The sequence below is a fragment of the Nomia melanderi genome, chromosome 10, assembly GCF_051020985.1.
Source record: "Nomia melanderi isolate GNS246 chromosome 10, iyNomMela1, whole genome shotgun sequence".
NCBI lineage: Eukaryota > Metazoa > Arthropoda > Insecta > Hymenoptera > Halictidae > Nomia > Nomia melanderi.
The window spans coordinates 10,000,001-10,014,536 of NC_135008.1; the positions used below are offsets into that span (position 1 = coordinate 10,000,001).

Sequence of the window (14,536 nt, forward strand, 5' to 3'; positions counted from 1 at the left end):
TCAGTTTCTTACTTTCGTGAAGCTTGACATTTTCAAATTTAGAAAGTACTAACACTACCCAATGGAAAATGTACAAATAGTGAAAGAGAATATTTCGATAAATAATAAAACTATTAGTTGAAACTTATTAGTGATTTTTCTCAAACTTTTACAGCAACCCACGTAGAGGTGTTAAGGTGTTAAGATATTAAAATCGGTGTATTAAATGATTAATCAAAGAAAGAAAGAGCGCATTCTATCGCCGAAAAACCGTGTGCACCGTGTCAGGTGTCTAACAATATCGATTGTGTCCGGGTTTTCTTCGTTCCATGTGACTCGCGGAGAGAAAACAGAGAGTGGGGCATCTTACGATATAAAAGAGAACCGGTCTAAGAGGTAATCGTTCCCACTCTATCGACCGTTCTCCATCTCTTCGGTTCACCGCAAGAGTTTCTTCCATTTCTCTTTCCGTGAACCAGTCGGACATTGCCGCAACTTAGTTCTTCCCGATTCACTATCGTTGTCTGTTCGTGATTCGATCCATCGTCTCAGCTGATCAAGGTAAGGCGATTTCAACTGACAAGCAATTTCCTCTCGGTTCGCATAGAAGGACGGTTCCGCTCGGTCCAGATTCGAGGATTGTAAGATCTCCAATGGCGAAGAAACTGTTTTGGTGGTCAAAGAAATTCAAAGGATCGCGGATAGACTTTTCATAGAATTTTATTATCATCAATGGACTGTTTTTAAAATGTTATTGCACGATTCAGCTGTCGGATCGATAGTGAGTAACGTCTAAATTTAATGTGGAAACAGTGAATGGAATATTAGGTAGTGAATGTGACGACTTTCCAATTGAACTTTTCAAATTGTTTTATCGGGGATGTAGTAAAGGATTCGAACGATTTTAAGGAGTCATTTCGAATGATTTTGTCTCCATTTATCTTCTTTAGATATCTTTTAATTTGTTATCAGTGTAATATCTACAGTTGATCGATGACACCAACAAATACAATAAGATAATTATGATTTGAGTGAAGAATAAGAATAGGAGTAAATGCACATTAATTTACAGAATGTAAAATGAAAAATGTAAAAAGAGATTAATATTCTTATTTCTTTTGTCTTCGCAATTATTACTTTAATGTTCAGGTAAACACGAGGGGATTATGGATTTTATTATGTACACAAAACTATTTATCATAGTATTAAATGTATTATATAAACCATAGTCGACGCGTTGATTACTTTCATCGAATATTTTAATCGCTTTGTCGGAGATAGTAAGCTGCTTTCGAACGTCGATATTATAAATAAAAAAACCTGAATCTGGTTGCACGATATTTGAATAATCATTTGTTGCACTTCAGGGTTTTTAACTTGAAAGTTTTAACTGAAAACTTTGTTCGTTTCAATAACAGATTTAATTACTGTTGATTGCGATATAAACAACAAATAATATGTAAATCAGCTAATGACGTAAAATCACTATAAATTGATTTAATTGCAGTGCAGGACGGAAAACCCGTTTAAGTAATGTTGGATTAAATGTTTTCCTTTCTTCTGCTGTTCTTTCTTACTTTTAATGTTTTGTAGCTTGTTTATCGCAATCTCCCGCGTCAAATCGTTTAAAGGAATTAAGAATTATTGGTAAACAGTCACAGATCGTAATTGACACTAAAGAATATTAACGATTTCGTAAACAGAAATGATTAACGAAATAATATTTAACGCCAGGTTTACGGAACGCCGCACTTTGACGCATATTGAATTTTATAATCATTATTTAGGAATTGTTTACTTCAATTTTAACTGGTACAGTAACACAAATGTATATTTTAATGATCAATCTTAATATCTTTAATTTCCAAAATCGAAATGAACGAACATCAATTTTTCTGGAACCAGTAGAATAAATTGTACAATAAATGTCGGTAAATCTAGTGTTAATAATGCAGTGAAGCTGTATTCAGCAACAAAACCATAAATCATGTAAAGATATGAAAAGAAATTGTATTCTGTTGGAGATTCTATTCGTGCATTATTTCTAATGTTAGTATTTACTTTATACGGAAGCATTTATAGAGTTCTATGACTCATCTAAAGACACAGTGCCAAGTACTTGAATAAGAAATGAAAACACGTTTTTGTATATGCGAGAAGTTACAAGACAGTTTGCTTCAAGCAGACAACGCGATATCTATCAGAGAAGCTTTCGATGTTGAATATTTAATATCAAGTGTACAATATTAAAAATGATTCATTCATATGAAATAGGACATAGAAAAAATTAAACGAAACCAAAATTAATTCAATTAAGAATTTTAAAGGGGAGAGATCATTCTGCTACAAAGACAAAATCTTAACGTGTAGTGTATAATTATTTAAGAAACAATGGTAACTATGTTAAAAAGTACTCAGACAGTCGCCCAAAAGCAACAAATTCACGAGAAGTCTGAAGCGAAAGCATGCGTCCAATTCTGCATTGGTCGCACGGCAAATAGCAGCAGAAGATGGTGTAGCAATCAGTATTAGGAGAGGTCAAAGGGTAATAGAAGGTTGCAAATACCAAAAACCACGTAAAATGTTTTCAACGCTAATCAACATCGTGAACAGACAAGATTAGAATTTGCAAAATCTGACTGAATCAAAACACTGACGTCGAAAATGGGAAAAAATTATTATTTCAGACGAAAATCATTTTAATTTAATAAGGTTCTTTAAGCTACTTTCATGTTTTAAAGGAAAACGAAATCAGGCTATAGATACAACACATAAATGATAAAGATATTATAATTGCGACAGTAATAGGATATTTGGTAAAGACCGATGTAAAATTGATTTCAATCAAAATAAATAGTTAAACATACGTGGGCATAATTAACGAATAATTATCAAAATATCTTCGTAGCATAGTCAAATGGAATTACATTTTTTAATACTGCAAAGTAGTAGCTTATTTTGGATAAAATTGATGTTTTGCTGTAGCCCATGAAGTCTATAAACCTAAACATCATTGAAACTCGTGGAAAAGTATTAGGTACACTTTCGTGTTCCGAAGGATAGCTACTTGACAGCATCAAGGACTAAAAAATATGCCTAAAGAAGACATTGAAATGTTTGGAGCAGAAAATAAGAAAAAGTTCATAGAAATTTTGTATAAAAATTAACAGTAGAACTACCGTACCAGTTAAAATGACTGGTTTCGATCTTTTTGTTCCACAATTATTGATATCTTAAAAGCATTGAATGTTCGAAATGATCTTGAAAACAAATAGTTTCACTTGAATACTATGATGAATGTCTGAAGAAATTGGAAAAATCTATCGTTATAATTTTTATGTTGATTACATATTAATCGTATTAAATGCTCGGTAGTTTTAGTGTTAAAGACTCGCTACATATTATTAGTGATTTCATCACTTCGTCACGTCCGCAAGTCGCCTTTCCATCAGGTTGCCTAATTTTAGGTTTTACCAAGGATGATTTTTAGATGTATTTATGTTTTTTGGTTGCACTAACCGCTTACTTACTTCTTTCTCCGAGTGAAAAAATTGGTATTGGTTTTTCTCCCACTTTCGGATGACGGTAATCCGTCCTGACTTAAAAAAATGTATAGTCCTTTCACCACATTCTCTAGTCGTATATCCCGAGGACTGTGCCCTATCGAATTGTACCTTTAAAATCAATAAAAACAGAACGAATATTTCAACAGAAATCATCACTGTATCGTATTAACAACTTATACCATTTTTTATTAATATTGGATATTAATATTAGTAGAATGGATAAGAAAAACCCATTTATAATTTATTTTAGAATTACTAAAATCGTAAATGTGTTTTTGTCGATCATTTCTTAATAAATTTATTTTAATTAACTTGGTAAAAAATATTACATTTATTGTATTCTGTATATTAGTGATTCTATATAAAATTCTGAGGAACTGAAGCTAAACAAAGTCAATGCCTAAACACAATGTCATATGTCACAACTTTAAAGTACAATATCCGATACAATTATGTGACTGATAGAAAGCATGTTAAAGAAATAGAAGTATGATAGAAAACGTTATAAAACGCACTGCACTACAGAAGTTTCATGTGTTTTCGTATTACATGCATTCTGTGCAATTATGCACTTTTAAATTTTCCGAAAACTGCGAAAGATTAGCAGTCTGACCAGACATACGGCCATATATTTCTCGATTTTGATATTAAACGTACCGTGACTGGTTAATTAACCGATTTTAAAATTTAATTTAAAATTCTGCGTTTTATTTCTTCCGTATGACTTTATATCGATTCCTATATTGTCCGATTAATCATATTTTCAATATTTGTCTTTCCGTCTATTTTTATTTCTATTTCGAAAAATCGATCATCTGCTTTGTTTACTTTTATCTTGTAATCCGTTATTCGCCTGATTACTTTAGAAATAAATGTGTACATTTGTCATTATGTTTAGTGCTAAGGTATTTTCATATTTACATTTCGAACGTAGATTGAATTCTCTTTGATGACACGAACATAAGTGGTTCGTATCGTAATAGAGCATTTCGGGTTTAGAAATTATTTGTTTAGTCTATAGCTTTCATTACTCGAAGTACTTGCGTAAAATAAGAGTGTCCACGTTCGCGATGGAGAAATTCTTCATACTTCACGGAAGCAAAACCAGTTTCGGAATATCCACTCGTAAAAAAATACCAACTCGTTAAGTGAACATTGCAGACATGAATTAAAGTACCGGTGAACTTTTTTCGCTGGCCGCGTAACTTTCATTTCCATGTCAATCGGTTGTGGAATTTTGTGTGGAAATGTTTCATGAGTCATCACGTTAAAACAAGGGGCTTTCGTGTGTCAAAAGTGAACGCATAATTCTTAACCCTTTCACGCGGTAATAAGTTCATACATACAAGCTTTGGGAATAAGTAACAATGTATTTATTCGATCTGAAATAGAATAAAATTGACATTAAAAATAGAATTCTAAATAACATTGATAAATGAATGTTTTAATTTTCATTTTCTATTTGGTACCTTATCTGTAAAAGCAACCTACAATTTCATCGTCTTCTGTGAACTTACGAAAAATAATATAATGTTATTCTCTACTATATTATTCTACGTCAGAAAATAAGTAACATATATGTAGAACAAATTTTTTTATTTCAAACGTTGTTTTCAAAAAGTCAAAGTTGACTATGTTCCGTCAACAGGTTGCCGAAAGCAGTTGTGTTCGACAAATTTTCAAATTGGATTTTGTCGAAATTGAGTGTTCAAGGGAAAACATCGTTACACATTTCCAATTTATCTTCCATGTGAAATATTTAGTCAACTCAATCAGGTGCATGTGTATTCAACAAAGTTTTGATTTTGATTTTTTCTAAAAAAGATGCCAAATGAAAAAATTTTACTTTTGATCTTTATATGCAGAACAAAACCCTTTTTCAAGAATATAATTCAACGATAATTTAAATAACGAAAAGTACACGAACATTTCGAATGAAGATTAAACATTCCTATATAAAAAATGTAGCATTCAATAACCAAAATTCTTATTAAAAAGAATAATTTTATTAAGAGTAATATTTATGATTTTCCTTAATCCTCGAGATTTTAAAAAATCTTTAGATTTTCAAACCTTTAGAGTCTAAAGTAGACTCATGACAAACCTCTTTTTTGCCCTAATGATCTTTACGAGAGAACTCACTTTAAAATTTTTATTAATGCCTGTGAATCGAAGATTCTGAGTTGATCATCCAACAAGAATATTTTCTAGTAAAACTATATGATCGAAATCAGTCACCTGATTCATCTACAATCGAGAACAAGATCGCGCAAGAAGCATCGCGGACGTACGACTTCTCTCTCTAGAAAAAGTGAAATACAGGTCCCTCTCGGTCAGCCGTGACGAGTTAGAGAAAGTTTAGCGTTGGGCAAGCTACCTTCTGGTCAGCATTAATTTCTCACATAAGAACGATGTGTATACAATATATATGTATGTCGACCATTTACGCAACCTATTACACTGAGCATTACGCTTAACTTGTGCAACATTGCTGCATGTACTTACTATTACTTACTTACGACCGAAATTTCTGCAGCGATTTCATGTACTGCCGCTTCTATACCCATTGAGAAATCGAAAAATTTTAACTTCCTTGAAACTTCGTTGTATTTACTAATCTTTGGCTTTACGATTGTCCCTGTTAGACATACAAAAGTTACTTCATCAACAGTCCTTTGCATTTGGGAATATTTTCTATTATAAATATTCGTTGTTTTCTGATGATATCGATGTCACAGTTTGCGACTAATACGAAGAAATATTTTGTATATGATAAGGGGCAGAATTGTTTTATTTCAAGGTTTCATATGTTGATACATTATACGAAATTTGATGCTAATTTTCAATTTTATGGTTTTGGGATGTTGAATCGATAAATCGCCTCTATAGAATAAAGGGTTAGTAATTTTTAAGTAAGAAAATAGTATTCTGTTTGTTAAAATACGAAATTGAAGTAATAATAAAACAAAAAGCAAACAAAATTGATAAAATTATGTTACATTATTTCTTAGGATTCCTTTTAATGAAAATTTAATGAAAATACGAAAAATTTTGTTTGAGTTATGTCACTTTGTTTCTTCAAACAATTTTTATAATTTCTTATTCGAAATAATGTAAAGTCTAAGAACATTATTTTTAAATGTTTTACATATTGTTTCAAATTGGAAATAAAATAATTTAATAGCCATCAATCCAGCCTTTACTGTTAAAAATTGAACAAAAATGTCAGTAGCAGGTTGTGTGGGATTCGTTAAAATTAATGCGAAGACGAGTGCAGATTAATCACTGGTTACAGGGGTGTACTTAATCAAGTCGACATTCCGATTTACAATGTGCTTAAACTGAGATAGCTGCAATTGTTTCCCGTGTCCGTATATAACTACAATAAGAGAATACATTATAATTAATGTTTTTATTATTAAATATTTTAGAATTAAAGTAATATTTCCCTCTATTACTTTGACTCGATTGTGCTATTAAAAGATTAAAGGTATATACACATTGATGTATCTTGAAACAATTTGCAGATGTTGCTGATTCAACCAACGGAGGAGATGTCAAAATTGATTCGCGTGGAGTTAAATGAGGATGTAACGACACGCGATAGAGACCTCGAAATCATCAAAGAATGGCTGTCTAAGCAACCGCACTTACCAAAGTTCGAAGGTAACTAAATTGTAAAATGTTTATATTTAAATGATTTGGTTACGAATAAATGGAATTTAATTTCTAAAAATCAAAGAAGAAAATTTTTACTTTAACGCAAATTGTCTCATGTTTGGGAAGACACGAACGTAAAAACTTCATTGAACTTGATTAAAAATGTTAATGCATTGAAATTTAAACACTTATAACTATTATAAATGCATAATAATGCACGGTTTAGTATTATAATTACGATTGTGTTACATATAGCATCTTCTTCAAATGACATTTTGTTCATTAAGTGTATTCCTAATAACAATGATACAGCACATTCGATCTGCGTTCTTATGCATTAAATGATTAAAAACGTAATCACTTTTAAAAAACACGTCATAAGTGTTTGTTCATCAATATACACGTGTCAATGAAACAAATACATTACACTTTTTTCCTTGTTAATGTCAGTAATTAATTAATCACGTATACGTTAGTTTTTTTACATTAGAAGCCTTTAGTTATTCGTATTACAAATACCAAGAAAGTATTTAAAACAGCATGAGTTGACATAAAAAAACTATTTATAAAAATCTGTCAATTATTTTTGTGTGTGTCTGCCGATTTCTTGCCTTAATAGAAAATAATGCATTTGCTAGGAATACAGAAAAATAATTGAAATAAGATTGAAAGTTTCATTGAACTATGTATAAGCAAATTTGTGAAAGTTTTTCGACAATTATTTGAATTGAAATAAATACGACGAATCAGGTTATTTTCCCGCATTACAAGGCAGAACAATTTGTTTTGTACAATTGTTATAATATTCTATTCGTCCGGTAATTTTCCACCTTTCTTTGGAGATTACATGCACACAATTATCTAATATTTCTTGTCCTACCTGTCTTACATCAGTTTATTCCTCATAGATGATTCTAGAATAATGACGTTTCTTCGTGGCAGCAAGTTTTCCTTGGAAAAATGTAAAAGGAAGTTGGACATGTATTTCACAATGAGAGCAGCAATTCCCGAGTTTTTCTCTAATCGAGACATCACGAGACCAGAACTGAAAGATATCGCCAAACTTATGTAAGAACAATGTTTCTTTCCTTTTTTATTACCTTTTTCGGAAATTCTTCGCATTACGTGTCCGTTATAGGATTGTGCAGTATATGTTACATAAAATCCAAAAGATTTCATAATGTATAATCCTAGAACCATTGCATTTCAAATTCTTTATCGTTTTCGAAAGTGTACAGTTAAAAAAGACAACATTTTCCATAAGAATTAACAATTTTCAAACATCAATTAGTCTTTAATCGGGGGAATACCTTCACATCTACGGTATCATACGTGAGTTTTTATATAGAACAAATCTTCCATTTAAAATTAATGAAAATTAACAGTATTACCGAATTTGAGCTCCAAGAGATGAAGTCTTCAACACTTGAGTCTTTAAGTTCCACGACTCGAGCCGTCTGTTACTATATTAAATCCGCAAAGCTGACACCTAGGAAATTTCATATGTCTCGAAGATTGAACTTTAAATTTGAAATTTTCAATGCCGTGTCAATGTAGCGACAGACTGTCTTCTACTGTTTTCAAGCCTGAAGACTCAAACGTTAAAAGTTCTCGAAACTCAGTTCGAGCTTTCAAAGCTTCAAGGCTGAATCTTAAAACTTTGAAGACTCGAAATTCATTGAGCTCCAGGTCTTGTACATCGAAAACTCGAGTTTTATTACATTCCAAGCTTTCAAAACTCAGCCTTTAAAATTAAGTCTTGAAGGTTCGAAGACTCCAGCGTCTTACAACACAGACCCTATATAATATCAATACATGACATTCCATTCTAATTTCAGACACATTCCACCATTACCTGGTCTAACAAAAAATGGTCGTCGTGTGATCATTATGCGAGGAATAAACAAGGACACGCCAACTCCGAACGTAGCGGATGGAATGAAGATAGTGCTAATGATAGGCGACATTCGCTTAAAGGAGGAGCTAACGGGTGTCGCAGGCGACGTCTACATCCTGGATGCCAGCGTAGCCACGCCGTCGCATTTTGCCAAATTTACTCCCACAATTGTAAAGAAGTTCCTGGTTTGCGTGCAAGAAGCTTATCCTGTGAAGGTGAAAGAGGTGCACGTAGTGAACGTCAGCCCAATCGTGGACACTATCGTCAATTTCGTGAAACCATTCCTCAAGGAGAAGATTCGCAACAGAATATTTATGCACAGTGACTTGAAAACATTGTACGACTACATTCCCAGAGAAATATTGCCAACAGAATACGGTGGTGATGCTGGACCAATTCAAGCTATTCATGGTACGTCTGTAATTAGTTCACCTGCTGCACTGATGGGTAGCCTTTCGCGTATAAATGACGCAGGGAATTTTCTGTTGCAATCAACGAATGATACATGATTGTGTTTGAAGCTTTCGCGGACAGAAAGATTATGATCAGTTTTGAAAGTTTCCAAGTGTGAGCTATGTCCATTAGGAAAGATTTCCCGATGATTTGCTAGCGTTGCAACCAATCTCCTTTAGATTGTCAAATATCTATGTCTTCAACTTTCTAGCTGTTTACTGAATCTTGCATAGAGAACTATTTAAGCATTCTTCTTATCTGTATTTACTTTTGTAAATATATCTCCTTTGGTTAGGAGTTAATGACAGTTATGATGTAATACTTCTTTTTAAGAAAAATAGATTATATTTTTTTAACTTATTCTGTATTGATATAGTATGTTTACTATTCGGTGGCTAGCGGGATAGTACAGGAGCAAGAGAGGTCGATTGCCATGTTTTGTTTATAGGTTTAATTGTGGCAATATTGATGAATAGCAAATTAGTATCGAAAATGACATGAATGTGAAATGATGAAAACTGATCACTAGACATCAAGTGATAGATGGATTACATATAACAAGTCCGCAGACCCCTAACGATGCTACCTGCAGTGCTAACGAAACGTCGGGAAATCTTTCCTAAAGGGCGCAGCTCACACTCGGAAACTTCGAACAGTGTTCAATGAACACTCATCATTAACCCTTTGCGGACGAAAGACGACGTTTTGCCGACATCAAACTTTCACCTTTGGAATACTAAGTAACAAACAAATTATTGACTACTCAAACAGCAAGAAATCAGTACATAGTTTGCTTATTCTCTATTATTTATGCATTCGATGTGTAACTTGGCAGAATCTGCAGAAGGTTTTGTATACTTTAAAGAATCTTCCTTCGCAAAGGTTTGTTATGCATTTATGAAAAATTGTAAAGTGAAGAATTGCATTAATCATATAAGCAATTATTCAGAAAAAAATCTTTCCCTGAATTAGCCTATATGGAAAGTTTAATGTATTTCAATGAATTTGACCGTCTGTTTTGTTCTAGATACTTGGATGGAAAAATTAGAAGAGTACGGTCCGTGGTTCGCAGAACAGGAAGCGGTGAAAGCGAACGAGGCACTCCGTCCAGGAAAGCCAAAAACTCAGGACGAATTATTTGGTCTCGATGGATCGTTTAGACAATTGACTATCGACTAAACATAGTTTTTCGCGCGAATAAATATTAGGCGAATCCCATTACGGTGCTAATGTGAAGAAGATTCGGGCAGAAATAAAAGTATTGCACCTTTCTAGATCTCTGAATTCGTTCGCAAGTAAAACAATCTTTTATAATATATATTTGTCGATGAATCTTTAATATATTGTGAAACTATTTATCTTTTGTATATCCGTCTTTAATCGGTTTGAATTGGAACTACTGCGCAATGATTATAGGGAACCATTTATCCTATTTTTTGTGTACAGTGTCAGTACAGAAACAAGGATAGCAGTGTTAGTTAATGTATCCTGAGAATAGAGTATTTTATGAAGGAATATGTGCATGATTATCCGTGAGTGATCCTAGGACGATATTTTCAAAATGTGGATGCTATAATATGTTGCACTGACTGTGGAAACATAAAAGTAATAGGATGAATTGCAATGAAGGGATAAACTCTAAGTTGGTTGAAAAATTCAGTAAACTACTTAGTGTAGAAAATTATTTACAAAAACCTTTCATAGTTACATTGTAAGCTGTGTTTTTATTTGGAATTTTATAATCATAAGATTCATTAGAAATGAGTATCAGAAAAGTTGATTCTTTAATTGTATCGTTTAGTTGTAGAAAATGCTGAAATGTTTTCGACAACAAAATGCGTTTGAAAGATTGTCCCAGGATTAAAAAACAGTTCCACAAAATAAATCGTTATTTATAATGAATAATGTAATGTAGAGATTTCATGGTATGCATGGCTGGATAGAAATTTGAGATCATTTAAATTCAGAGTAGCAGTAGTAGAATATTATTTATGAATACGAGAAATGATTTTTAAAATGAATGTTTTTTTATGAATAATTATTATCTTTTTAATATTTGTGTATGAAATTGTATACTGAATGATAAATATTTCAATATTATATTTAATACAATTCTATAGGAACAGAAGCTGGGATATTAGAATATAAACATTGGTAATATATAATATATATGAAAATAATATGAAGTTTGTTTCGAGTACATACGCAGTTGGAATATAAAAATCGAATGCAATTGAAAGTAGAAATACGATATAATTTTTATATTGTTAGCTCAATTTATCGTACTTAGTACAAAAAAAAGTAAATTTCGTGGTCTTAGGATTCATATATTTTGAATGTTTCTTTTAATATAAAATGATTCTTCATAAATAAATAAGATTAAATTCTTAACTCTTTATCAACAGTTCTTACACATCTGTAAATATGTGACATGGTAAACACGTGTTTTCAATTTCTTACTTTTGTAAATTATCCTTCATTGTATACGAAAATATTGTACTTATAAGTATAAAATATTTGGTTAAGTAGTAAATGATTTTTCTTATTTATTTTCCTGTTTCGAATCTCTATATCTCATTTTACAATTAACATTAACATATTACGCATTAATTATTAACGTTAATTTACGAAAATCCTAGATTTAATGGATTCAAATGTACAACGAGAAAAATCTTAGTAAAAAGACCAAAAAGTTAATATTATCAAAGATATAAGCAATTGGGAAACGTTAAAAAAAAATTTCCTCGCAATCCACTTTCGGTTTTATCAAATATTATTCAATTCTTTATATTTTTTACATCATGAATTCTGATTCGATCTCGTTCTATTTTCGTTCATCATAAATAATAAACAATGGAAGAATATTGACCGATATTGTGCAACTAAAAATTGTTAATAACTTTGAAAATATAAGTAAACTCTTTTTCAAGGTTTAGCTAGGCATACAATTTTGAATAATCTTTTTATAACAAAACCTAAATTTCTTTCAGAATAAAAATCAATAACAATTTATCACATTGTTTTCGACCAAACGCGAATCATATTAATACTTACACATGCTTTATTAACATTTGAAAAATAATGTAATACGTATATTTTTAAATCAATTTCATTGCTTCTGTTACAAGATATGATTTTTAATTAAAAAGAGTGCGACTACCATCAAGTTTAACCAAAAACTAAAAAATTATGAAATTTAAAGTTTCTAATTTGAATTAAAGGTAGTATAAAACAAAAATGTTCCAGACGCCTTTAACACGAAGAAAACGTTAAAAACTATATTTCCGGAAAATGCCAAAAAAGTACCTGTATTCTAAGTCACGTATTATCGTGACTTTTTTTGTATAGATAGACAATACGCTTGAAGTAAAATTCCAGAACCTTTTCTATCCATCGGCAGATAAACTTCGCTTCATTTCTTGACTAAACGAACCCGCTGAATAGAAGAGAAACCCCTTCGCACGCGTACGTTACGTTTAAATTAACTATAAAAAGCGAACACTTACCACAGCGAGAGTCGAGATTTCTAAGAAATGATCTTTTCAAGCGCCGAACACTTTCATTCGAAACGCAAAACATTGTAATTGCGCACGTCATTGTCTATACGTAAGTAGATAATTCGTTTATTTTCACGTAATTGTAGAGTCGAAAGTGGGTCACACTGTCGCAGCACGCGCATAGCATATGTTACTTTCGATTTTTGAAAGTGACGTTAACTTTTTTCTTTAATTGCATACCGAGTATTTCGTATTGTGAGAAATAGGCTCAACTTGACAACAGTCCGCGGTAGTTACGTTCTAGCGAAGACAGAATGTGCGGAAATATTGCTCGAGAACGTAACTGCAATTGATTTTGTCAAATTTTCGAGGGAAAAGTCATACGGGAACACTTGTTCGTATTCAAGAAGCATGTAATATTTATATTTGCTGTAAATTTTATGAAATTCGAAGGTTTAATGTAACGCATTACGATCGTAGAAAGTTCATGAGAAAGACCTTCCAAGAATTTAATTAGTCAAACGTGTTTGTTTCCCTTAATTTTGTTACACTGAAATATTGAGTAACTGCTTAGGAGAGAAATCGTAAGTGTTTATTTATTATTGGATTAATTTTTATAGTTTCTATAATATCTTATGTAGGATTATGAAATTTATTTTTAATTGAAACTAAATTTGTATTGGGTACTTTTTTAATTATAATACTGTAAAAGATGATATTACTACTGATACTATGCTCGTTTCTCTAGAAGCGAGGTTGTTGAACTGCTGAAATTCAAACATCTCTTATCACTTCCGAATTGATTGCATCGCATGCTACAATGATTTATAGTAAAAATGAATCAAATATTTCATAATCTGTTCAATAATAATAAAAATGAATCGTATATTTCGTAATCAATTATCTCTTATATGATTAGTTTTTTAAGTTACACCTACGTTCATCAAATGATTATAATCACTAATAAGCGTCATCTACAAAATGCACATTAAAAATAATTCTAATCAAACATCTGTCTATATTCAATTATATTAATAGAATATAATTGTTTCTGTAGATTTTCATTTTTATGAGTTTATTCCAATTACTGAAGGGTTTAAATTTAAAACGCTTCGAATTAACAAGAATTGAAGAGTATACATATAAAAATTAATAAATGCGAAACTTGACATTTTTTATAAGGAAACAGGAAATCATTCTATATGATAATATTTATTCTATTGTAACAAATGTGAACGGTATTAGAAATAATTATTAATGGTTTAATATCACAGTACTCATATTACACTATTATCTAGCTACTTATATCACTAAATATTTTTATTCGACATCAACTTTCTTATTACAATTGTTCTCAGACAATTTAGAAGCCTCGATCACCAATGACAGTGAACGTGTCAATATCATCTTTCAGTATTGACCATACCACTGATGACTACCTATAAAACGCAAAACTACGTGGTAACATTCCATTAAAAGACAAC

General features: G+C 31.4%; 1 protein-coding gene across 2 annotated transcripts; it reads left to right on the forward strand.

Moving 5' to 3' along the window:
• Window positions 1–384: 384 nt before the first annotated feature.
• On the forward strand, window positions 385–12,088 carry LOC116429803 (alpha-tocopherol transfer protein-like). 2 transcript variants are annotated; one of them, XM_031983145.2, is made up of 5 exons: window positions 385–540; window positions 7,073–7,211; window positions 8,114–8,273; window positions 9,044–9,513; window positions 10,583–12,088. In XM_031983145.2, the coding sequence occupies exons 2-5, from the start codon at window positions 7,073–7,075 to the stop codon at window positions 10,732–10,734; spliced, it is 921 nt and encodes a 306-aa protein (XP_031839005.1). In that variant the 5' UTR covers window positions 385–540; the 3' UTR covers window positions 10,735–12,088. The 2 variants fall into 2 exon arrangements, with proteins under 2 accessions (XP_031839005.1, XP_076227903.1); XM_076371788.1 differs by lacking the exon at window positions 385–540 and adding an exon at window positions 573–760.
• The last annotated feature ends 2,448 nt before the right edge of the window (window positions 12,089–14,536 follow it).

What these genes read in the sequence shown, in the direction of transcription:
- LOC116429803 (XM_076371788.1), top strand. Translation starts at nt 728, where the DNA reads ATGTTATTGCACGATTCAGCTGTCGGATCGATA. An exon ending in ATTCAGCTGTCGGATCGATA is followed by an intron (nt 761 to 7,072) that starts GTGAGTAACGTC and finishes AACAATTTGCAG; the next exon opens with ATGTTGCTGATTCAACCAAC. An exon ending in ACCAATTCAAGCTATTCATG is followed by an intron (nt 9,514 to 10,582) that starts GTACGTCTGTAA and finishes GTTTTGTTCTAG; the next exon opens with ATACTTGGATGGAAAAATTA.